Source organism: Sus scrofa, chromosome 4 (assembly GCF_000003025.6).
Source record: "Sus scrofa isolate TJ Tabasco breed Duroc chromosome 4, Sscrofa11.1, whole genome shotgun sequence".
NCBI lineage: Eukaryota > Metazoa > Chordata > Mammalia > Artiodactyla > Suidae > Sus > Sus scrofa.
The window spans coordinates 3,083,670-3,109,056 of NC_010446.5; the positions used below are offsets into that span (position 1 = coordinate 3,083,670).

At 47.8% G+C, this 25,387-nt stretch overlaps 1 protein-coding gene across 1 annotated transcript in view; it reads left to right on the forward strand.

Annotated features, from left to right (window-relative positions):
* The window catches only part of TRAPPC9 (trafficking protein particle complex 9), a 468,417-nt gene that overhangs the window by 18,416 nt on the left and 424,614 nt on the right, over window positions 1-25,387 (forward strand). The window contains 3 exon segments of the mRNA XM_021088861.1: window positions 197-325; window positions 11,172-11,198; window positions 24,646-24,767. Of these exon segments, the coding sequence (XP_020944520.1) occupies window positions 197-325; window positions 11,172-11,198; window positions 24,646-24,767 (278 nt within the window).

Sequence of the window (25,387 nt, forward strand, 5' to 3'; positions counted from 1 at the left end):
CAGCCTGGACACGGGCACACAGAGCGTCATGGGGGCATGTTTCCGATTGCAGCAAAACCAGGGACCTGCAGGTTTGATCTTTGTTTTGGGGAAAATGTAGCTTTTCCACAGGATCAAACTGTTCACATCATTCTTAGCCATTGGCGCTAAGGATGGGCCACTAGGTTTATTAACTGTACTTTTATTTAACACCCAGCTGCCCTCGAAGGGTTGTGTTCGGCTTCTGTCATCTATCACTATCCTGGGGGAACCGGCGGTAAAACTGGAGCTCGAAGGTTCCAGGGTAGCTCCCTACCTGCCGAAGCAGCCAACAGGCATCGACCAGGTAAGCCCTGCTCTTGCCTCTGCCCTGGCAGGAGCCATCCCCGTTTCCTCTCATTAAGCCTGACTGGTGTTTAGATAAAGCACAAAATCTGTGAGTCAGAGATCCGCGCCTGAGACGTTGTCTTCTGACGCTGTCGACTGGGCAGTGATCTTATGAGTCCTATTGAACGATATTAATGGATTACAGTGGTTGGTTGGTTTCTGGAATAGTTGCATAAAGTTTCAACCTTGAAGTTCTGTGTCTGGTCCGTGTCCTAATTTCTGTGTATTTGGTGACGTTTAGTCCCAGAGGTCAATTTTAACAGGTAATTTAGGGCACAGGAGCTGCTTTCTTGTTTTTCTGCTTGAGGAAGTTCTCTTGATTAGAGAGGTTGGATTGGCTTCTGTTTGTTCCCACCTCTGAAGAGCGAAAAATCATGTTTGGAGGAGCAGATCTGTACATGCGTATTGAATGAACCTGAGTCTTTTGACCCTTAATGAACAAACTTACCTTAAACGGTTCTGGACGCGTCGGTCACAGAGACAGCAGCCAGGAATGCATAGGTCAAGGCCATACCCAAACCTGCCATGTGATTTTTGATCCATGAGATTTTTATAGACTTTTCCCACCCAAAGAGAAGGCCCACAGGAGTTGATGAGTGTTGATGGGGAGACGCCTTAGATTTCTTTTTCCCCTGAGTTACACCCTCCCCGCCACCAGCAGGGAGTTCAGAGACCGCCCCTGTGGTCAGCGTCTGAATCCGGGTGCCCCCGCAGATGCAGCCACGGGGGTTCTGGAGGTATTTCATCATCCGTCAGCACCCTTCCCGATGGGTGGAGTGGCGTCTCAGGTGTGGGACAGGAAAGTGAAGCGGGCTGAGGAGCGATGAGTCTGAGGTCTGCAAAGCCTCTGCTCCCCCTTTCCCGAGCCTCACGTCTGACGGGAGCGGCCTGCTGTCCGTGGCCGTGGCCGGTCTTGTCCCCGTCGTTATAACTGCTGTCTCCAGTCCTCCTGTCCCGGGCAGCAGCCACCAAGTGTGACATGTCCAACACACAGGTGAAAGCTGTTTTAATTTCTCTCCGGAAGATTGCTCTTTGTCTGGGGTGCCTATTGCTGCAGGTGGTTTGGCTTTATTCTTTCTCTGAAATTTGGAGACTTATAATGTGTTAAGACTGTTCTACTCATATGATTAGTGGGACCCAGAGACCCTTCCTTCCTTCCTTCCCTCCCTCCTTTCTTTCTTTCGTCTCCCCACCCCTCTCTCCACGCCACAGGGTGTGAAGGTCCCTGGGCTGGGGGTTGACTCTTCAGCCCAGGGCTGCGCAGGAGAGCTGCCCCAGAGCTGTGCCAGGGCCCCGTTTCATCCCCGCCCCTGCCGAGTGTAGCAAACGTTTTACATCTGGAAACGTGCTCTGTCTGCACCACAGATGTGTCTTTATTTAGCTGTGCACCGTGTGAAAAACTCGAGACCTTCTTTTTTTTTTTTTTTTTTTTTTTGTCTTTTTGCCATTTCTTGGGCCACTCCCATGGCATATGGAGGTTCCCAGGCTAGGGGTTGAATCGGAGCTGTAGCCACTGGCCTACGCCAGAGCCACAGCAACGCGGGATCCGAGCCGCGTCTGCGACCTACACCACAGCTCACGGCAACGCCGGATCTTTAACCCACTGAGCAAGGGCAGGGATCGAACCCGCAACCTCATGGTTCCTAGTCGGATTCGTTAACCACTGCGCCACCACGGGAACTCCTCGAGACCTTCTTATTGCCGAACAGCCTGTGGAGAAACGCATCCAGCCAAGCTCGGGGACCTGCAAGAGCAGCACTTGTCTCGTTCGGCTGAGCGATGGTTTTAGCGCCTTTCAGGCAGGGAAGGGTCCGGATCTCTTAACGGATTTGGTACCATGTACGTGTGTGTATATACATGTGTTGCCTCATCTTGGGTTTAATTTCAAGATGAGTCAGATGAGTCATATCAGGAATTGACAGAATTTACAGTCAAGATGAGTCCTATCGGGAAGTTGCAGTATCTACTCTTTGAGGTGAAGACAGGATAAACTGAGTATTTAACATTCTCCCTTGATTTTCTTTCTTTTTTTTTTTGGTCTTTTTAGGGCTGCACCTGTGGCATATGGAGGTTCCCAGGCTAGGGGGCGAATCAGAGCTGTAGCCACTTGCCTAGACCACAGCCACAGCAGTGCCAGATCTGAGCCACGTCTAATGACCTACACCACAGCTCATGGCAACGCTGGATACTTAACCCACTGAGCGAGGCCAGGGGTCGAACCTGCGGCCGCATGGATACTAGTCAGATTCGTTTCCACTGCGCCACGATGGGAACGCCTCCCCCTTGAGTTTCTATCTCAGGCTCCTTTCCAGCAGAACAGCACGGCAGCAGAAATACAAATGTCATTTAGTGTCAATGTGACCTGGAGCGGGTTTAATCTCTCTGTGCCTCAATTTCCTTATCTGTAAAATGGGGAAGTAACAATAGTGCTTTTTATTACCTTAGGGTTCTCACGAAGGCTGGATGAGGTCCACTTTTAAAGGGCCTAGAACAGTCCTAGCCAGTGCTTGATCAGTGTTCGCAGCTATTATTCTTATCAGTATTATTATCGTTGACTGTCATGTAGTTTTAAGACTTGGTGATATGAATTCATGAGTAATCTTAGAAGACACTAGAGTTCCTGTTGTGTCTCAGCCAGTTAAGAACTGAACTAGTGTCCATGAGGATGTGGGTTTGATCCCTGGCCTTGCTCAGTGGGTTAAGGGTCTGGCATTGCAGTGAGCTGTGGCGTAGGTCACAGATTCAGCTCTGATTTGACCCCGAGCCTAGAAACGTCCATATGCTGTAGGTATGGCCCTAAAAAGACCAAAAAAAAAAAAAAGAGAGAGAGAGAGACTAGGCATCTTTAGGTCCAGTTTACGTCTTTTTTAAGATTTCCTTTGAGAAAAGGGATTTTCCCCCCTCTTTCAACTGTTTTGTTCCAAGAAGAATTCTGTCGTCCCTGTCTTTTTTTTGCTGTAATTCTCCTGTTGTGTAAATTCCTTTTGAAACTTTACGTCCTTAGTATTCACAGAACTCTGATTCTCTTTCTGGAGACTTGTCCATGAACCTCTAGGTCTGTAATTAATGGACAAAACGTGGTTTATTAAAAAGTCCATAGGACATTCTGTAATCACTCCAAAAGGAGATGCTTATGGACTTGCACGTGTTTTATGGTCATTTCTGCTCTTTGGACGAGATTGGTTTACTCGTAGTAATCATGTCGTCGTAATCACGGAAAGAGCTGTGACTCATTTGGCACCCGTCTAGGCCAGGCTGAGCTGCTTTCCTGACGTTTTCCTCGTGGCAGGTGTTGGAGGTACTGATACCTCCTTTTCGCAGGTGAGGGACTGAGGCTTACAGAGGTGGCTGACCTGGCCCAGATCACGCAGCGGGCCTGGCCGACTGGGGCTGGAGCCCGGCCGTTTGAGTGCATGTGTGCGCCCTTAGCGCTCCTCTGTTCAGCTCCCTTAGCCTCGTTCCCCAAACTGAGTTTGTAGGGGACCGGGCTTTGGTGATCTCAGCCTGCTGAGGCCTTAAAAGAAGAGCTGTCCGTGAGAATATGGGACAGAGTGGCCTAGACTGAAATTGCACATTTTCACAAAGCTTTTGTTCTTGGCTAATGACCCACAAAGTTAACTCTTTTTCACTTGAGCTCTAAGCCCTAAAAACAAAACATTAAAAGTGATCACAGCGCAAAAGAGAAGCGGGCTTGGGAAATCCAGCCACGGCTGGTGGCTTACCGCTTGTTTTGCTCTGGTGAGGCTCGTTGAGAGAAAAAGGTACAGAGGCTGCATTGGTTTTATTTAGTCTTCAGTAGAGAAGAAAAGATTCAGTCAGTAAAAATCTTTACTCTTTTCTTTCCTGATGGCGAGTATGTCAGTTGGTTTTTATGGCTGAAACGTTTTATGGCTTTTCCTCCTCTGTGAAATTCGAACCATGTTATTTACCTTGTCTGTGAGAGTTAGATTTTTTTTTTTGCTTTTTTTTAGGGACGCTCCTGCGGCATATGGAGGTTCCCAGGTGAGGGGTCGAATCAGAGCTGTAGCTGCCGGCCTGCACCACAGCCACAGCCACAGCCACAGGAACGCCAGGTCCGAGCCTGGGACCTGCACCACAGCTCACGGCAATACCAGATCCCCAACTCACTGAGCAAGGCCGGGGGTCGAACCTGCGTCCTCACGGGTACCAGTCAGATTTGTCTCCGCTGAGCCATGATGGGGACTCTGAGAGTTAGGTATTTTGTGCAAAGCACCCCAAGCGTGCTCAGTGAAAGCTTGCTGCCACAGCGACGGAGAGTTTAGACAGATCAACTCTGAAGACTAAAGCGGGTGGTTCATTTCTGATGTGGAGTCAGTCTGTATAGACACATGATTTCTATGACTCTGACTTAAGGGGCGAAGGAGTCAGCTACTTTTTTAGTGCAGCGTGGAGTTTTGATGAAATCAGTGTCCTCCTAGAGAGACAGAGAGCGACTCGATGGCCTTAAGTTGAAGAACTTGAAGATTATTTGTACCGAATGTGGATTTTTACAACTCAGAATTCACATGGCCATGTAATCACCCACTAGGATCTTTATTTATTTATTTATTTTGTCTTTTGGCCTTTTCTAGGGCCACTCCCGTAGCATATGGAGGTTCCAGGCTAGGGGTCTCATCAGAGCTGTAGCCGCCGGCCTGCGCCAGAGCCACAGCAACACAGGATCCGAGCCACATCTGTGACCTACACCACAGCTCAGGGCAACGCCGGATTGTTGACCCACTGAGCAGGGCCAGGGACCGAACCCACAACCTCATGGTTTCTAGTCGGATTCGTTAACCACTGCGCCACGACGGGAACTCCAGTCATCCACTAGGCCCTTTAAATTGCGAGGAATTTGACAATAGCCGCTAAGTATAGAAAAATCAATATTGATTATTTTTAGAGAATAAGCTTATCTTTCTTTCTTTCTTTTTTTTTTTTTTTGTCTTTTTGCCTTTTCTAGGGCCGCTTCTGTGGCATATGGAGGTTCCCAGGCCAGGGGGTCTAATCGGAGCTATTGCTGCTGGCCTACACCACAGCCACAGCAATGCCAGATCCGAGCCGCATCTGTGATCTACACCACAGCTCACGGCAACACCGGATCATTAACCCACTGAGCAAGGCCAGGGATCAAACCCGCAAACTCATGGTTCCTAGTCGGATTTGTTAGACCACTGAGCCATGACAGAAACTCCAGAATAAGCTTATCTTTTGTAATTGAAGAAAATTTTGATTTTCTTCTCTGTACCCTTAAGAGGTTTTAAAAAATTAAAGCATTGATTTGACATCTGTGACTTTTCCTGTATGGAGGGAATAAAAGGGCGTTCATGCTGTTTTAATACGTGAATAAATGTGTTTGTATTTCAACAAAGGTGTATGGTTACTAGCTCTTTGGAAGTATTTCCCAAGACACTTAGAGAAATGCCGACATGACTGCGGTGAGTTTAGGGGTAGCGCAGATCTGCAGGTTTTTGTGCAGGGCGAGACGCGAGGACTAGGACGGCTTTGCTGCTGATGGCTGGAAGGACAGACAGACCAAGTCTCAGTCTCCCTCTCTGTAAAGTGGGAGGCTGGACTGGAGTCCTTCCCCTTCCAAGATGAGTTTCCTGGAGCCTGTGTCTTTTGATTATATTCCAGGCCTGTTGACAATTTTAGAAGAAATACTGAAAACCACTCCCTTCCCTGAAGCAGAACTCAGTATGTGCAGCATAAGCTTTTAGTTTTGGCTGTGAGCATCCTATTTTTAAAAACCTCACTGATGGTTTCTTAGACCCTGCAGTTTCTGTGCTGCAGCTTTTCCAGCAACCTGGAAAGCCTTGTTGGCCATAGGTGGCGCTGTTGCACCTTTAAAAAGTCTTAAATTTTCCCATTTGTCAAAGACTTAATGTCCCTTTAATTTGCTTTCTTTGTCTAATGCTTCAGGATCGCACAGTGTCCATTATGTCTGCATACCTGGGAAAGTTATTATATCTTATTTTTATCCTGCCATCTCAGTGTGGAAATTTCAGACTTGCTGTGCAAACAATGGCAGAATTGCACTTTTCTGCTAATATTAGAAACCAGTGAGCCGTGATTTTATAAAGCAGATAGAAGCGGTCTCTGGAGCCCCTTAGAGCTGAAAAATGGATTGAACTCGCTGAGAACGGAGCCCACGGCCGTGCTAATTAGCGAGAAGTGATTGGCATAGGAGGGAGCGGAGTCTTCTGTCTTGGGTTTGAATGCACGTGCCTGCGGCCCCTTAGCCGTGCGGATTGAGTCGCGCCTTCTGAGTTTTCGCGTGTCTGTGAGATGGGGCTGCGAATGCCTGCTTTATGGAGGTGAGAGAGTCAGAAATCACGGGCAGTGTTGAGCGCAGCGGCTCTCGAAAGATCTCAAACTTTAGCCACCCTTTTATAGCCCTTGGCAATTACTGGGGAATTAAAATAGGAAAAGCTTGTTTTTTTTTTTTGTTTTTGTCTTTTTTTTTTTTGCTATTTCTTTGGGCCACTCCCACAGCATATGGAGGTTCCCAGGCTAGGGGTCGAATCGGAGCTGTAGCTGCCAGCCTATACTAGAGCCACAGCAACGCGGGATCCGAGCCACGTCTGCAACCTACACCACAGCTCATGGCAACGCCGGATCGTTAACCCACTGAGGAAGGGCAGGGATCGAACCCTCAACCTCATGGTTCCTAGTCGGATTCGTTAACCACTGTGCCATGACGGGAACTCCGGAAAAGCTTGTTTTTATGATGAAAGATCCAATTAAGAGATGGGTAAAGGGTGTGAGGGCCAGTGGTTCCTGTTCTCGTAGTTCAGCTGCAGCACCCGAGTCAGGACTGTTGTCCAGTCACCCTGAACCCTCGTTCATTTAGATGAGGTCTTGGTAAAGTGTGTGTTGGGGCTAAAGGCGAGCTGCTAATTACACTCCTATTTTCTCCACCAGCCACCTGAGAGAGGGGACAAGCTGTAGGCAGGTGAGATTCTTGTCTCCTTTGTTCCTGATGAAGCCACATGGTCCATGAGCTTTTGGGCTTCGGGAAAATGGGTGTCTGGATGCTGCACCCCCCCCCCCCCCAAGTCCTAGGCAGCTCTGGGCCACAGTGGCCTTCCTGTGAGAGGACCAGGGCTGTCACATCATGGAACTGAGCATCCTGGGTTTCACATGCCCTGCTAGTCCCCCGGGTGCCCCAAGCTCACACCTCAGCCCATCTGTGTCAGGCGGGCTAACGAGGGGGCAGAGGCCAATGGTCTTGAGGAGAAGCCTCTTCATGGACCAGAGGAGTGAGGAGGAAGCGCCCTCCCCGCCCCCAGCTTGAACAGAACGGTGCTCCCCAAGGGTTTAGAGATAGGGAGACAGGAGCGCCCTCTGTGGCGCAGCAGAAACGAATCTGACTAGGATCCATGAGGACGAAGGTTCGATCCCTGGCCTCGCTCAGTGGGTTAAGAATCTGGTGTTGGAGTTCCCGTCGTGGCGCAGTGGTTGGCGGATCCGACTAGGAACCATGAGGTTGCGGGTTCAGCCCCTGCCCTTGCTCAGTGGGTTAACGATCCGGCGTTGCCGTGAGCTGTGGTGTAGGTTGCAGACGCGGCTCGGATCCCGCGTTGCTGTGGCTCTGGCGTAGGCCGGCGGCTACAGCTCCGATTCGACCCCTAGCCTGGGAACCTCCATATGCCGTGGGAGCGGCCCAAGAAATAGCAACAACAACAACAACAACAACAACAAAAAGACAAAAAAAAAAAAAAAAAAAAGAATCTGGTGTTGCCATGAGCTGTGGGGCAGGTCGCAGACACACCGCGGATCCCATGTTGCTGTGGCTGTGGTGTACACCAGTGGCTACACCTCTGATTCGACCCCCAGCCTGGGAACCTCCATTTGCCTCAGGTGTGGCCCTAAAAGAAAAAAAAAGAAAAGGAAATAAATATGCCCTTTGGGACTTAGATGAGCAAGGAAACACCAAAGATGATGAGCGGGGAGGTTTGTGACTCCCCTTTGTCGTTAACGTTTGTTGCGCCCCTAAAATGTGCTACATACTTTTCTAAGCATCTTACAGAAACTAATTTAATTCTTTAATCCTCACAACAGCCACGTAAGTTAGGTTGGATTGTTAGCCCATTTTACAGATGTGGACATTGAGGCACAGAGAGGGTGCGTAATTTGACCAAGGCCACAGAACTAGTGAGTGGCAGAGCTGGGATTTAAACCCTGTTAGCCTGGCTTCCAGGTTCCCAGAGACAGGCTTTGGGCGTTTAGAGGGGCCAGCCTGTCCGGACCTCTGCGTGCACCTGTACTCTGGTCAGCCTGGGAAGGGTGGAAAGGAAGCGTCACACAAGTGGTCACAGTTGTGTCTCGGCCACTGTCAGCAGGGGGTGCCCTGGGATGGGCTTCCGTTGTGGTCTAGGCAGCAGGTCTGTTCCTGTAACAGAAACTTAGTCCATCAGGTTAATCTAGAAAGCCCTGCAGGTTCCACTTCTGCCCGTGCTTGTCATGTGACCTCCTGTGTAGGATGCGGCCTGTGGCTGAACTCTGACCTTTGAGTTTGACCGACAATTTTACGTCTCCTGTTAGATTAGCAAGTGGAACCTCTAGCTCTTCCATCAGTCTCTTGCCAGCTGGTCCCTGTGAAATCAGCCCGTTGGAGCCTGATGGCACTGATAGAATTTCCGAGCACACTGAGGTCCTTCTACCCATGGAGAGCTGGCTGGAGGATGCCCCCTTTTCATTGTGATTTCTTCAAACAACACAAATTATTGCCCCCCTCCCCCATGAGAAACCTTTTTTTTTTTTTTTTTTTTTCTTTTTAGGGCCACTCCTGTGGCATATGGAGGTTCCCAGGCTAGGGGTCCAATCAGAGCTACAGCTGCCGGCCTCCACCACAGCCACAGCAGATCAGAGATGTGTGTGCGACGTACCCCACAGCTCATGGCAACGCAGGATCCTTAACCCACAGGGCAAGGCCAGGGATAGAACCCATAACCTCCTGGTTCCTAGTTGGATTCATTTCTGCCGCGCCACGACGGGAACTCCACGAGAAGCCTTCTGAGTAGGCCAGATAATCAAATAGCAAAGCCCACCAATCAGAAAACGTTTATGTACCTAGAAGTGAGTTTAATAAAAAGGGCTTCCAGGGAGTCCAATTAGACGTTAAAGCTGGTCCTTTTTTTTTTTTTTTTTTGTGGTTGCGCTTGTTCTTTGCTGTTTGAAAAAACTGAATTAGAGGAAGAGAGTTTAAAAGGCAGAAAGGGGCGTTTGTGGTGGAACAAACACACTAGTGAGACTGCACTTAGTAGGCGCCCCGTTCATCACTAGACGCCCAGAGAGGTCAGAGGACGGACCCCTGCGACCAACCCCCGGAGGCCTCGTCCCGTTTAAAGGGTATGGCGCAGTAGAATGCCTTCGTCCAGGTTTTTCTCGGAACAGAACGGTTTTAGCATATTATCCAGAAATCCCAAACTCCCTGAGTTTCCACCAGCTGAATATCCCCTGTCAGCGCTCTTTGTAGGCGTGGAGTTGTGGGCGTGCGATGTTGCTGCATCCGGCTCCTTGACTGCAGTGCAGGGGCCGCGGGACCCTCTGCTTTGTGGGGCTGTCCTGGGAATCACACGCCATGGCTGTCAAGCATTGTGTTTGCCGTATAATCTGTACCCCGTAGAAAGCAGCTGTTTTTTCTTCGAATCGTGGCTTCAAGATTGCGTTGGTCTTTAGTCTGCATTTGAAAATAGAATTCGCAATACACGAAATAGCTCCGAAGTAGCATCATGGGACCTATTTTCGATGCAGACAGTGGAATACACATGCTATTTCAAGGACACATACTTTGGGGACATACCTTTTTGAATCTTTTTTTTTTTTTTTTTTGTCTTTTTGCCATTTCTTGGGCCGCTCCCTCGGCATATGGGAGGTTCCCAGGCTAGGGGTTGAATCGGAGCTGTAGCCACCGGCCTATACCACAGCCACAGCAACGCAGGATCCGAGCCACGTCTGTGACCTACACCACAGCTCACGGCAACACCGGATCCTTAACCCACTGAGCAAGGGCAGGGATCGAACCTGCAACCTCATGGTTCCTAGTCGGATTCGTTAACCACTGCGCCACGACGGGAACTCCCTGAATCTTGTTTTTGTGTTTAAAAAATGATGCAGCTAGTGATAAGCCGGACTCTTGGACCCAGAACCTCTTCGGGTGCATTTAGCCATCATGGGAAATTACGTTCTGTGTATAGAGAAGACTCATTGGGTCTCAATAATATTTGGGTGGGTTAGCAGATGATCAAGGCTTTGCAAAGCTGCCTGATAATAATGAAGTTAACTGTTTTGTATTTTAAATTAACTGCAAAGCTACCTTCTAAAAGTTGACAATCCTTAGCTTGTGAAGGGTCCAGACCTCCGTGTGTCCGTGTGTGTGGTTTTAGGGAGATAGAAATAAGCTCCGTGTAGCCTTCCGATGCCATTCTCCTCGCGTCCACGGGATGCGAGCACACTTACTTCAACTGATGTTCTTTCGTCCCTTGACTTCCTGGCGACGATAAGTTCTTATGCTCATTTCGGAAGCGTTGGGGAGCTTGAGCTTAGAAAGTGGGACCAGAGGACAAGGAGGCACTTGCCATTTTGTGCCGAGTATGAGAAGGAGTCGCCTGTCTTTGTTTTTCCTTCTGAAGCAGAAAGGCGCTGAGTTGGGAAATGTGGTTACTCACTTGCGTTTCTGATCAGATGCGGGTGTCTCAGATTTTTTAAGGCTGTGTCAAGTATGAAATGTGATGTAGACGTTATCTTTGAAAGCGGTTTTGGTTTTCAAATAAAAGACCACCCTCTGTTCTTTCTTCCAGGGGCACAAGAAGTTCTCATTGACCCAGGTACCTGATCTACGTGCTTAGTTTCTTTTGGCTGTTATTGTTTTTAAGTGCTTGTTTCGTGGTGAAGTGCTGTGAATGAATGGGGAAAATTTCTGGCTTGTGATCTTTGGAACGTGCTGATTTAAGTACCTTTAAATCAGAACTTGGACACACCTGATTGTTGTCTGGTCCTTGTTTGATGGGGCACCCCCTCTGTTGACTTCTGTTGTCTGTTGAAGAGGGAACTCCCCCTCTAGCATGGGTACGTGAATGATTGCAGTGTGTCTTTGGAATGCTTTGAGTGTGTGGAGCATGCTTGTCCAGTTCCTTTTGAATTTACTCATGGTGATGATTTTGCTCGGACCCTGTGGCTTATGCTCCTCTCCATGTGAACTCCAACTGTCCATTGCATTTCCTTTATGTGCTCCTAACAGGGGAAGGTATTTTGCATTTTTTACAGCGATGGGTTTTCCTCTCTCCTCTTCATGCCTTCTGTAATTAATATAGCAGAACAATCTCCTTTATTGCAGTGCTTAAATGATTTCATAATGAGCTCCGTTATTTTCTGCTTAATTAGAAACAGTGACAAAGAGTAATAATAAAGACATGAAAACCTTCCTTCCTTTGAAGAAGAGCCATCAGCCTGGTCACGCCGACACATGCTTTGTGAGCCACACACTTAGCTTTCATCTCAGTGTGTATCTTGGCTCTGAAATGAAATTGCTTTGGGTTTGCGGATTTGTGTTTTAATGTTTGTGTTGAGTTCTTTCTCTAGGCTGATGTTTCCTGATGGGGTTTGTGGAAAAGGTCACCTTTCTCTCGGAAGGAAACAGATGCTCTGCTTTGTTTTCCGGGGACCCGAGTGGTGGCTGGAATCCTGAGGGCGGGCCGAGGACCTGGGTGACACCGCCCTCGCCTCCTGCCAGGGTTGATGAGCAGTGACGTCAGCGCCAGACGTGCTGGGATTTGACCTACAGAAGTTCCCAAGCCCAGAGTGGTGGAAAGTACCAGATTCACTTGCTTTACCAAGTAGAAGTAGCTCGAGCGCTCAGAAAAATCAGTCATGTGTTGAGGTGAAAAAAAGAATATAGGGAGTCCCTTCGTGGCTCAGAGTGGTTAACGAACCCGACTAGTGTCCACAAGGACATGGGTTCGATCCCTGGCCTCGCTCAGTGGGTTAAGGATCCCGCGTTGCCGTGAGCTATAGTGTGGGTTGCAGACGAGGCTCAGATCCCACGTGGCTGTGGCTGTGGCACAGGCCGGCAGCTGCAGCTCTGATTGGACCTCTAGCCTGGGAACCTCCACATGCTGCAGGTGTGGCCCTAAAAAGACACACACACACACACACACACACACACACACAGTATTTTTTGTTTCTGAAGCCTCGGAATGAGGCATCAGAGATGCAGTTGAGATTCGGTGCTGGGAGCAAAAAGGGAGGGTGGTTCGGGGGTCGGTAGTCTGGGATGTGTCCAGATCCTGTGGTTGGGGTTGAAGCTGGCAGGAAGGAGGCAGAGCTGGGCTGCGCATCCCAGGGCGTCCTCCAGAAGGGCTCCAGGTGAGAAAGACACGGACTCCATCTCTCCTGCCCCAGGCCGAGATTTGAGATTCTCCTCCAACCCCAGTCCATTGCTGCCTCAGGGCCACTCCGGTTCGCCTGGGGCTTCTGGCCTCTGCTCCTGGGGCCTTTGTCCCAGGACTGACCGCAGTCTTCTCTTCACTGGCCAACGTCCGAAGTTCTTGCCTTTAAGCGCCGGCAGATTTGCAGGGGGTAAGTCTCTGCCTCTGAGCAGATCGCAGGGCCAACAAAACCATCCAGCTCCACAGAAGACCCAGCACAGAGCTGCATCACTTTCATTTTATGTTTGAACTTTATGTGGATAAATGATTGAAGCAAACCTGGGATATTCTGCTACTCGGTTTCCCCACAACCGTTTGGGGGCCAGAAGGAAGAGTTTGACGGTCTTTGGTTGCTGGCTCCCGTGTGTGTTTTAAGAAACCAGCGTCTTCTCCGGTCATTTTCAGCAGCTCGGCTTCCAAGCCCTTGGCGGACGTTAGGAACAGTGCTTCGTGGCGTCTAACTGTTATTTCTTGTCATTTCTGAATGTTTCATGTACATTCAACAGCTGTTTGAAGTGAAATGATCTTTTGTCCAATATCCGTTAACTCAAATTTTCCTCCCCTTTTTCCCGTTGATGGGAGTTTCATCTTCCTATGATCAAAACTAGCAGTTTGCACTTACTCTATCAAGGCACTGGTCCAAGCGGCTTTTGTTTCCTTAAAATTTTTTTTTTCCTTTTAGGGCTGCACCTGCGGCATGTGGAGGTTCCCAGGCGAGGGGTCGAATCAGAGCTACAGCTGCCGGCCTACACCACAGCCACAGCAACGGGGGATCCTTCACCCACTGAGCAAGGCCAGGGATTGAACCCGTGTCCTCATGGATACTGGTCGGGTTCAATACCACTGAGCCGCGACGGGAACTCCTCCTTCGCAGTTGGAACCCCAGTCCCCACCAGAGTGGGCAGTGGTTTTGCTGTCTGCCCGAAGCTGTGCCTCACCGTTCGTCTTAGGGCATTCTCATCGCCCCCACAAGAAGCCCCGGAACCATCCCCCAGCCCCAGGCAGCCTCTCTTTCATCCCCATGGATTTGCCTGTTGTTCTGGACGTTTCATGTAAGTGGAATCACACAACACGCCGTGTTTTGTGACGGATGTCTCTGACTTGGTGTGATGTTTTCAGGGTGTGTGCCCGTTGCCGCCTGGATCAGTATCCCTGTCTCGTTACTGCTGAATCGAGCTCCACGGCTGTCTGTTTACCCACGTGTCACCTGATGGACACGGGTTGCTTTTGGCTGTCGTGAGGAATGGTGCTCTGAGCATTCATGTATAAGGGTTTATGTGGACATACGTTTTCCGTTCTCTCGTGTGTATACACCTGGCAAGTAGAATTGCTGGCTTACATGGTAACTGAATGTTTAACTCTCTGAGGAACTAACTGCCAGATTGTTTTCCAGAGTGCTTGTGCTGTTTTGCATTTTCACCAGCAACGTATGAGTGTTCGAATTTCTTTTTTTTTTTTTTTTTGTCTTTTGTCTTTTTTTTTTTGTTGTTTGTTTGTCTTTTTTTGCCTTTTCTAGGGCCGCTCCCGTGGCATATGGAGGTTCCCAGGCTAGGGGTCGAATTGGAGCTGTACCCTCCGGCCTATGCCAGAGCCACAGCAACGCCAGATCCAGCTCACGGCAACGCTGGATCCTTAACCCACTGAGCGAGACCAGGGATTGAACCTGCATCTTCAAGCTTCCTAGTCGGAATTGTTTCTGCTGTTCCATGACGGGAACTCTGAGAACCCAGTTTGTCTATCAATATTTGTTATAGTTCTTGTCAATACTTGTTACTGTCTTTTGTTTTTTTGCAGTTCTATAATTTTATTTGACAATCAGCAGTTAGCGCTCATCCACGCTACTTGTCGGTTTTGATGGTGGTGACAGGGACCTAGCTGACCACTGTTTCTGGGCACCTGCCCGGGATACCGCGTGGGACCCTCTTATTCGTTTGGCCCGGGCAGCTTTATTGAGCCTGGCGTCGATGCCCTCATCCGAAGACCCATCTCTTCTGCGTGACTTCCTGATTTCTCTGAGGGCCCGAGGGGCACACCCGAAACCCGCTCCTCGGACGTGCTTGGCAGCGTTGATTGTGTGCTTTCTGGGCCCCACTTGGGTGATGGTGGAGCAGCCTTCCTTTTCTCACGACTTTCTTTGCGGGGCCATTGAAACCTGGGTGACAAGGAGGCTCAGCGCAGAGCGGGGCAAACCCATGCCAAGCCCTTCCTCCTGGCCCAGCCTCACACAGCTGCCCTCGGGTGCTTCCAGGCAGAGGGTCCAGCCAGGCCCCTAGAGCACCAGGTCTGGGTGTTACTATCGCTCTCTCTCTTATTTTTTTTTGTCTTTTTAGGGCCCCACCTGAGGCATATGGAAGTTCCCAGGCTAGGGGTCGAATTGGAGCTGCAGCTGCCGGCCTACACCACAGCCCCAGCCACACAGGATCCGAGCCATGTCTGTGACCTACACCACAGCTCATGATAATGCCAGATCCTTAACCCACTGAGTGAGGCCAGGGATCGAACCTGTGTCCTCATGGTTACTAGTTGGTTTCGTTGCCACTGAGCCATGATGGGAACTCCCCCTTTATCCATCTTTAAATTGAGCTGTCTTCTGATTATTGAGTTGTGAGAATTCTTTTTACATGTAGATACAAATTCCTTACCAGATATGTGATTTGTAAAAATTTTCTCCTGTTCCATGTATTGTTGTCTTTCTTTGTTGCTTTTACTGTCTTGATGGTGTCCTTTGAAGCATAGAAGTTTTTTTTTTTTTTGTCTTTTTGCCATTTCTTGGGCCGCTCCCGCGGCATATGGAGGTTCCCAGGTTAGGGGTCGAATCGGAGCTGTAGCCACCGGCCTACGCCAGAGCCACAGCAACGCAGGATCCAAGCCGTGTCTGCGACCTACACCACAGCTCACGGCAACACCGGATCCTTAACCCACTGATTGAGGCCAGGGACCGAACCCGTAACCCCATGGTTCCTAGTTGGATTCGTTAACCACTGCGCCACAACGGGAACTCCAGAAGTTTTAAATTTTGATGAATTCCAGTTTATCTATGCTTTCCTTGTTGCTTGTGCTCTTGGGGTCATAGCTAAGATCTAAGCCATTTTATGTACACTTTATATATAAAGCAATTCTTTATAACCGTTACAGCTCTGGTAACAGTTCCAGGAGGTAGGTGCTGTTGTCATCCTCCCCATCGATGAGGAAACTGAGGTGCAGAGGTGACCTGTCTAGGTCCCAGCTCGTTCGTGGTGACGAGGGAACTCAAACCCACACGTGTCCCCAGCGTCTCTTTTCTTAACCCCCTCTCCATGCCTTCCCGTAGGCACAGTGATCGAAAGAGTCTTTCCTGCTTCGAGTTCCCATTAGTTTCTCTCTCACTGGGGACCTGCTCTCTGCGTTGACCGCGCAGAGCTCAGTGGAGGTTACGTTTGGTCTAATGCAGGTGGGAAGCATTGCCATCAGGTCACTTCGGCCTTCCTGACCCTCCGGTGGGAGTGTCGCTCATCGACCCAGCCAAGTCACAGGTCTTTTCCGGTCTTTGCACTCAAAGTAGATTCAAGCCTGCGGGATGCTCAGAGAAAGTGATTGATTTTGCTTTGCTAACCAGTGAACTTAAAGCCCCGCGTTGACATAGACTGTAAGCCTTGCGGAGTGGGGTCATTGTCCTCCTTAGGTTTCGTTTTGTTCTGCCAGTGTCTGGATGGTGCCTCATTGCCCAGCAGATTGGTTAGAACGTGGTGCTCATGAATCACCAAAATGACGGAATTTCGACAACAGAGTCTGTTGTTCAGTTGACAGGGAAAAAGAGAATACAGCAGTCCTACTCAGATCTGTTTTAAAAGCCTAGAATTTTGCGAAGAGTTCCACAAACCACCCAAAGGTATTTTTACTAATTTTAGATCTCTCTTAGATGCATTATGGTTACACAACGGAATAAATGTTTTAACTAGATTTGACAAGAGAAGTTTAATATTGATGATTTGTTTTGATTACAGTAGTCTGCCTTGGGTAATGTAAATTCATACCCATGAGTGAACAAAAATGAGTTTGCATTTATATGTGACATGGGGGTAGACTTCCTAAATATATATTTTGGAAGACCGATCACCAGAAATGAAATTGAATACGTCATAAAAACACTCCCTACAAATAAAAGCCCAGGACCGGATGGCTTCACAGGTGAATTCTACCAAACATACAAAGAGGGACTGGTGCCCATCTTCCTTAAACTTTTTCAACAGGTTGAAGAAGAAGGAACACTCCCAAAAACATTCTATGATGCCACCATCACCCTAATTCCAAAATCAGACAAAGATACCACCAAAAAAGAAAACTATCAGCCAATATCTTTGATGAATATAGACGCAAAAATTCTCAACAAAATTTTAGCCGACCGAATCCAACAACATATCGAAAAGATCATACACCACGACCAGGTGGGATTCATCCCAGGTTCACAAGGTTGGTTCAACATATGCCAATCAATCAATGTCATACACCACATTAACAAAAGAAAAGTCAAAAGCCACATGATCATCTCAATAGATGCAGAAAAAGCATCCGACAAAGTCCAACATCCATTTATGATGAAAACTCTTGCCAAAGTGAGTATAGAGGGAACATTCCTGAACATAATCACAGCCATTTATGCAAACCCACAGCAAATATAATCCTCAATGGAGAAAAACCGAAGGCCTTCTCACTCAAGTCTGGAACAAGACGGGGATGCCCACTCTCACCACTGCTCTTCAACATCGTTTTGGAAGTCCTGGCCACAGCAATCAGACAAAAGAAGTAAAAGGCATCCAAATAGGAAGAGAAGTGATAAAACTATCACTGTATGCAGGTGACATGATACTATACATAGAAAGCCCTAAGGACTCAACCCCAAAACTACTTGAACTGATCAACAAATTCAGCAAAGCAAATCAGGATATAAGATTAACATTCAAAAATCAGTCGCACTTCTGTATACTAACAATGAAATATTAGAAATGGAATACAGAAATACAATACCTTTTAAAATTGCACCCCAAAAAATCCAATACCTGGGAATACACCTGACCAAGGCATTAAAGGACTTATATGCCAAGAACTATAAAACATGAATCAAGGAAATTAAAGAAGATACAAAGAAATGGAAAGATATTCCATGTTTCTGGATTGGAAAAATTAATATTGTAAAAAATGGCCATACCACCCAAAGCAATCTACAGATTCGATGCAATCCCTACCAAATTACCCATGACATTTTTCACAGAACTAGAACAAATAATCCAAAAATTTATATGGAATCACAAAAGACCCAGAATTGCCAAAGCAGTCCTGAGAAACAAAAACCAAGTAGGAGGCATATGTATATATTTGCGTGTGTGTGTTTTGACCTGTTCTTGAGTGTTTTATAGCTTTTAACAGTGTTCTCATTTCAGAATTCTAGTTAAGACACCGCCCTTGTCTCATGCAGTTCCTACCGTGTCGTCCTCCCTGTGCACAGAGTTCCACTGTCTCCCAGGCGGAGGGAGGTTTTCCTCTCGTTGTACTGAGTTGGTGTCCGACGTATAGGAAGTGATTTCTAGGCCTTGGCCCCCATGTATTTGAAGTTGGCGATCAAATATTATTTTTCCTTTGTTTCTGGATTTTCATTATTCCATTAGAGTTTTTGAAAATGAATTATTATTATTATTATTATTTTTTGTCTTTTTGCCATTTCTAGGACCGCTCCCTCGACATATGGAGGTTCCCATGCTAGGGGTCTAATCAGAGTTGTAGCCACCAGCCTACACCAGAGCCACAGCAACATGGGTTCCGAGCCGCATCTGCAACCCACACCACAGCTCATGGCAACACGGGATCCTTAACCCGCTGAGCAAGGCCAGGGATCGAACATGCAACCTCATGGTTCCTAGTTGGATTCGTTAACCACTGCACCACGACGGGAACTCCAAAATGAATGTTTTAATGGGTTGTACGCATTTCCCTAGAAACTTGATGTGTTTGTGCTTTTAAGTTTTCAATTTATGAAAAAGCTAAATGTACTCTTTTTTTTTTTTTCTTTTTTGGCCTCCCACAGCATATGGAGTTTCAGATTCCAGCTGCAGCTGTGACCTATGCTGCAGCTGTGGCAATGCCAGGTCCTTACCTCTGCTGGGCTGGGGATTGAACCTGTGTCCCAGTGCTCCAGAGATGCCACTGATCCTGTTGCGCCATAGCAGGAACTCACACTCTTGTTTTTATTTTTTTCTTAATTTAATTTTTTTGCTTTTTAGGGCTGCTCCTGCAGCATATGGAGTTTCACAGGCCGGTTGTCGATTCGGAGCTACAGCTGCCGGCCTGTGCCTCGGCCACAGAAACGCTGGATCTGAGCCACGCTAACCTGCACCGCCACTCATGGCAACGCTGGATCCTTGGCCCTCTGAGCGAGGTCAGGGATCGAACCCGCATTCTCATGGATACTAGTTGGATTTGTTTCCGCTGCGCCCCCACTCTTGTTTTTAAGTAGTTGTTTTTAAATAGTTGTTTTTCTGTAGTCACTTATGATGGAGCATGATAATGTGAGAAAAAAGAATGAAGACATGTATGTGTAACTGGGTCACCTTGCTGTACAGTAGAAAATTGGCAGAACACTGTAAACCAGCTATAATGGAAAAAATAAAAATCATTATAAATGGACAAATATAAAAAAATAGAAGATAAAAAAATAAAAAATAAAAACAAAAAATAGTTGTTTCTCACTAAGTATTTACGTCTTTAGAATTAAAATTTTTTTGATGGATGAATGTTATGCATGCTTGAAAAATACCCTATTTTCTCTTGTAAAAGTTATATTCATTGTAGAGAATTGAGAAAATAAGGATAAGCATAATAAATAAAAGATTACCTATAGTCTCGCTACTTAGAGATAAGTTGTAGTAAGTTTTGAAATTGCAAAATATGTCCTCTAACTTTGTTCTTCTTTATCAGGGTTGTTGTGGTTATTCTGAGTCTCTCGAATTTCCACGTGAATTTTAGGATCAGCTGGTCAGTTTCTGCCAGGATCCAGCCGAGGTCTTGACGGGGTTGTGTTGAATCTGTGGATCACTTTGAGGACTGCTGCTCTTTTAAGAATATTGTCTTCTATCTATGAACGTGGGATACCTTTCCAGTTATTTGGGTCTTCTTTAATTTTTTTCAGCAATGTTTTGAATTTTCAGAATATTATTTTATATTTCTTTTGTCTTTATACCGAGGATACGTGTACAAGGTGCTGGGACTGGAAGTTACTTGTATTTGGGCTTCAATCCTGTCTGCATAATTGTTATTTATTTGAAATGCATTTAAGCTCATTTGTTTCTGTTTGTATGCCATTATCAATCAATCTTTATAATTTATTTAATTTTTTTTTTTTGTCTCTTTGTCTTTTTAGGGCTGCACCTGCAGCATATGGAAGTTCCCAGGCTAGGGCTTGAATCGGAGCTGCAGCCCCTGGCCTACACCACAGCTATAGTGATGCCAGATCCGAGCTGCGTCTGCGACCTCCACCACAGCTCAGGGCAACGCCGGATCCTTAACCCACTGAGCGAGGACAGGGATCGAACCTGTAACCTCGTGGATCCTAGTCAGGTTTGGTAACCACTGAGGCACAGCTGGACCTCCTGATTGCTTTTATTTTTACCATATTAATCATGTACATGGTTCCAAAAGAAAGTGTGCAGAAAGGAAATATCACCTCCTCTTTTTTTCCCTCCCACCTCATTTGCTCCTGGTTTTTCCCCTGTGGTGTTTTTATTTCTATTTCTTGTGAAAAAGGTCATGTATTACGTATGTCTCTTGTATTGGCTGTTTTTATTTTTTCGTTTTGTTTTATTTTAGCCTGTGTGTATTCACCACGTGCTGGAAGTCGGCCCATGTCAGTTTGTGGCGATGAGCCTCATTCATCTGGCAGGACGTGCTGTGCACTGTGTGTCATTTAACCAGTCTTCTGCACGCGGACTCTTTGGTTGTTTCCAGTATTCTGAGACTGCAGACGATGCTGCAGTGAACGACCTTGTCCATGTGCATTTTTGTGTTTTTGGAGCTGGGTCTTCAGTATAAATCCCTAGAGGTGGCATTACTGGGTCAGAGGTAAACCTCAATGCACCTTTATTAGATTTTGCCAGGTTCCTCTGCATCAAGGTCACAGCACTTTGCCTTCGCAGCGGCAGTGCACGCGAGCACCTCTCTTGCCGGGCTCACCGCCGAGCCTGTTGTCCAGCTTTTATGCTTTTGCCAACTAGGTAGGCACGAAATGCTATCTTTAACTATTAGTGAAGTTGAATTTTTAAAAAACGTGTAAGGGTCATTTTTATGTTTTTCACTTGTGAATTCCTGGCTCACATCTTCTGCTCATTTTGCTCTGTTGGATTTTTAGAATTTTTTCTCTCAATTTTTATGACCTCTTGGTGTATGAGGGATATTAGCCCTTTGTGATATATGTTGAAAACATTTTCTCTGCGATCGCTGTTTATGTTTTGGCTTTGTTTATGGTATTTTCCCGTATTTTTACGTAATCGGATTTGAATCACATTTAGAGAGGCTTTCCCCACGTCCAGGTTTTAGAGGAATTCACCCATTTTTTTTTTTTTTTTTTTTTTTGTCTTTTGTCTTTTTGTTGTTGTTGTTGTTGTTGCTATTTCTTGGGCCGCTCCCGCGGCATATGGAGGTTCCCAGGCTAGGGGTTGAATCGGAGCTGTAGCCACCGGCCTACGCCAGAGCCACAGCAACGCGGGATCCGAGCCGCGTCTGCAACCTACACCACAGCTCACGGCAACGCCAGATCGTTAACCCACTGAGCAAGGGCAGGGACCGAACCCGCAACCTCATGGTTCCTAGTCGGATTCGTTAACCACTGCGCCACGACGGGAACTCCTCACCCATGTTTTTTGAACTTCTGTTATGGTTTCCTGTTTTACCCTCAGAGTCCAGATCATTTGGGTTTATTCTGTGTTTGGCGTGAGGTGTAGGTTGGGTATTATTTTTCTCCAGATGACCAGCTGTCCCAGTGCAGTTTATTAAAAAATCCCCCTGTGCCTGAGTCATTTCTGGGCCCTGCTGGAGGAGTGTATCGCACACTTGGCCTGGTGAATGTCAGGCTTCCTGGCCACACGGTCTGCCTGCTGTTCCCCTGCAGAATCGGGCTGGCGGGACCCAGTGGCAGGATTCTGTCTTTCCCTAGGGAGCAGGCGTGCGTGACCTTGTGCGGGGCCAGCCTGGCCCAAGCCCTTGTTCTGCTCTCTTAGCGACGTTGCTTCCCTTTCTCTTGCCCCATTTGTCTCCGCTGTATCGCCTCTTATTCTTTGTTTGACTCTTGGTTGGCTTTCCAGTCTCTGCCTCCCACACAGTCCTGCGCGTAATAGGGCCTCAGCGACTCTTGAATGCTGATTACACGGTCGTTGGACTGATACTGGAGAGCCCTCGGGCTGCTGTTTCCCACCCCCCCCTTCTGCACGATGCCCTTTCCTTTCCTTTGCTGCAGCCTGGGTCTCTCCCTGCCCTTGGCATTGATTTTTCCTTTCTGTGGACTCTCTGTTTCCCTGGTTTACAGTGATGTTCTGCGTGGGCTGGCAAAGCTGTGCAGTCGTCGAGAAAGATCAAATCCACTGCATCCGAGTATTTTTTGGAGTGTTGTTCTTTTACTGCGTGGAATTAAGTCAGTGTCACCCACTAAGCTCTCCCGCGAGCTCTGCTCCTCTGCCCTCTGCGGGTTCTGTTGTTCTGGGTGCCGCGTGGGCCTTTGCTCCCCGAGCCCTGAGCCTGGGTTAAGTCAGGCATTATCAGTGGTGCCTTTGCTTTAAAAGCAGGAGGGACTTGACGAGATCAGGTGCCGTGTGAAGAAGGCTGAGCCCTCTCACTCGGACCCCGTTGTTTCCCTTTCTTTCTCTAAGAGAAGAGAGTAAAATTCAATAATAAAAGTGATTAGAGCTCATGAAATAAATCACAATGACCTGTCGCTTATTAAATATTATTTCATGCCAGAAACCAGTGCATCATACACACGAAAAACACACATAGCTCCAGAGTCCCACGGTTGCAAGCGTGGGCCCAAGTCGGGATCCTGCTCTGGGGTGACCAGCCCTGGAGCCTGGAGGACTGGTGGGAAAGCTTAGCTCCTCTGGGACTTGCTTCCTCTCCTGCAGGCACCGGGCTCACCAGGGGTCCCTGCCTCGTAGAGTCGCTGTGGGTTGTAACCAGGACCCGTGTGGGTCTCCCTCTCACTGGTTCTGGCCCCTTTTCAGAGCAGGACAGCGTAGCCCTGCTGCGATGGCCTCAGTCCACTCCGTGTAGACTCTCAGTGCACCAGGGGCGCCTTGTGGTTCAGAGGTGGTCCTCGAGTTCTGTACGGACCCAAGGATTGCGTCACTGGGCCTCGCTGGTTCGAATCTATTCTTTGGAAAGTATAGAGTCTGGATTTTTTTTCAAGCACGCATGCCCTTTTCTTTTATTATTTATAGTTCTGCCCTCTCATCTCTTGCTGTGATTTTCAGTGTCTGTAGGAAACAAAACCCAAAGCCACCTGCCTCTTCCCACCTCTCCATGTGGATCTTTCTTCTCTGACCGGAAGGGGATGTTGCAAAGGGAATTTTCCTTGTTCCTCTTGTCTTGAAGTCTCTCTGTCTGTCCATCTATCCATTTATGTATCCACCCACTCTTCTGTCTTTTTTTTTTTTTTTTTTTTTTAGGGCCGCATCTGCGGCATATGGAGGTTCCCAGGCTAGGGGTCCAATCGGAGCTATAGCTGCCAGCCTACGCCACAGCCCCAGCAATGCAGGATCCGAGCCGCGTCTGCGACCTACACCACAGCTCACGGCAACGCCAGATCCTTAACCCACTGAGCAGGGTCAGGGATTGAACCTGCAACCTCATGGTTCCCAGTTGGATTCGTTCCTGCTGTGCCATGACGGGAACTCCCTGTCTTGTTTGAAAAAGCATTTGAGGCGGCTTACTGAATAACGGAATACGAAATAGGCAGATGAGAGAATTGGGCCACGTTAGACAGCGAGGCTAAATCAGCTTGGCCGAGGGTCGAGGGCCATGTGAGACGCACAGCTTTGCCGGGTGAGTTCTCAGATGGGCCGCAGACATGTGCCTGAGCCTCCCTGCAGACCCGAGGGAGACAGCGTTCCTGGCGGTGCTCCCTGGCCGTGAAAGAAGCAGTGGCTCAGGAGGAGCCAGCTTTTCTGCTGATGAGGCTTAGGAGGATCTTGTTTGAGTGTTTTCTGAAATCAGAGTATTTCATCTTTTTTTTTTTTTTTTTGCTTAGAGTTCTCTGTGTAGTTGGCTTCATTCTATAAATAGCAAAAATTTCTCCAGCACCTTCCCTGTGTGAGTTTGACGGCTGGAGAATTAAGTGGTTCTGCCTATTGACAGGCCATGGCCAGAGATGGAGAGTGACAGCCTCAGACGGGATACTGGTGTTCGTGTAGTTTTCCGTGCCGTGCGGAGCAGGAGATACCTTCCCGTGGCTTCTCTCCATCTGCGGGGGCAGCGGGGCTCTTCCCAGCATGAAGGGCTTAACCCTGGGAGATAATGCAGGCGGCCAGCCCTGCAGTCAAGACAGCTAAGCTAGTTATTGTAGCCGTGTTACTTTTCTATAACACACTTCATGTTCTTTAATAAAAAGCTTCAACGGGGAGGAAAATGTATGCGGAGCTAATTAGCATTTAATACACTGCTTTGATGGTAAGACTTTTCCAGGGAGTGTCTAAGACGCTGGAAACAGTTTCTTGATTTAAATTTCAGTTGGGAATATGCCAGTTTTATCTTATCTCTGCCCCTCTTTTAAAGTAACAAAGACGCAAGGCAAAAGAAGCCAAAGATCATTTTTCTTCTTCCTCCCGGTCTGCAGGTGCCCTCAGCACCAACGGCATCAATCCAGACACCAGCACGGAAATTGGACGCGCCAAGAACTGCCTCAGCCCTGAAGACATCATCGAAAAGTACAAGGAGGCCATCTCCTGTTACGGCAAGGTGACTTTGCCCTAGGTCCGCAGGGAACTGTCGTGTTCCTCAGAGGCTCCTGTTTCACCCGTGCCCCCTGCCGCACTGCCTCCTCGCTGTTTGTCCCCCTGAGTCCTCACCTGCTCTTCCCCCAGGCATCGTGCGCACTGCCGAAAAATGGTCCTTGTTTAAAGATAATGTACATTTGGCAGTTCCTGTCGTGGCGCAGCAGAAACGAATCCCGCTAGGAACCATGAGGTTGCGGGTTCGATCCCTGGCCTCGCTCAGTGGGTTAAGGATCCGGCATTGCCGTGAGCTGTGGTGTGGGTTACAGATGCGGCTCGGATCTGTTGTTGCTGTGGCTGTGGTTCCCCTAGCCTGGGAACCTCCATATGCCACAGGTGCAGCCCTAAAAAGACAAAAGACCAAAAAAAAAAAGAGTATATTTAATAATCCTGAAAAAAGGGGAAAGAGAGGCTGTCGTAGCCCTGCTACTCAGTGACAATAATGAACATTTTAATGCCTATTTTCTGTCCTTTTTGTATGTTATCTATATCGTAAAAAAATGGTGAGCATTTTGTACTTGCTTTTACTGTGTGGAGACCTGCAGTTTTCATTTGGCATATTATGTGTTTTTCTACGTTATTAAA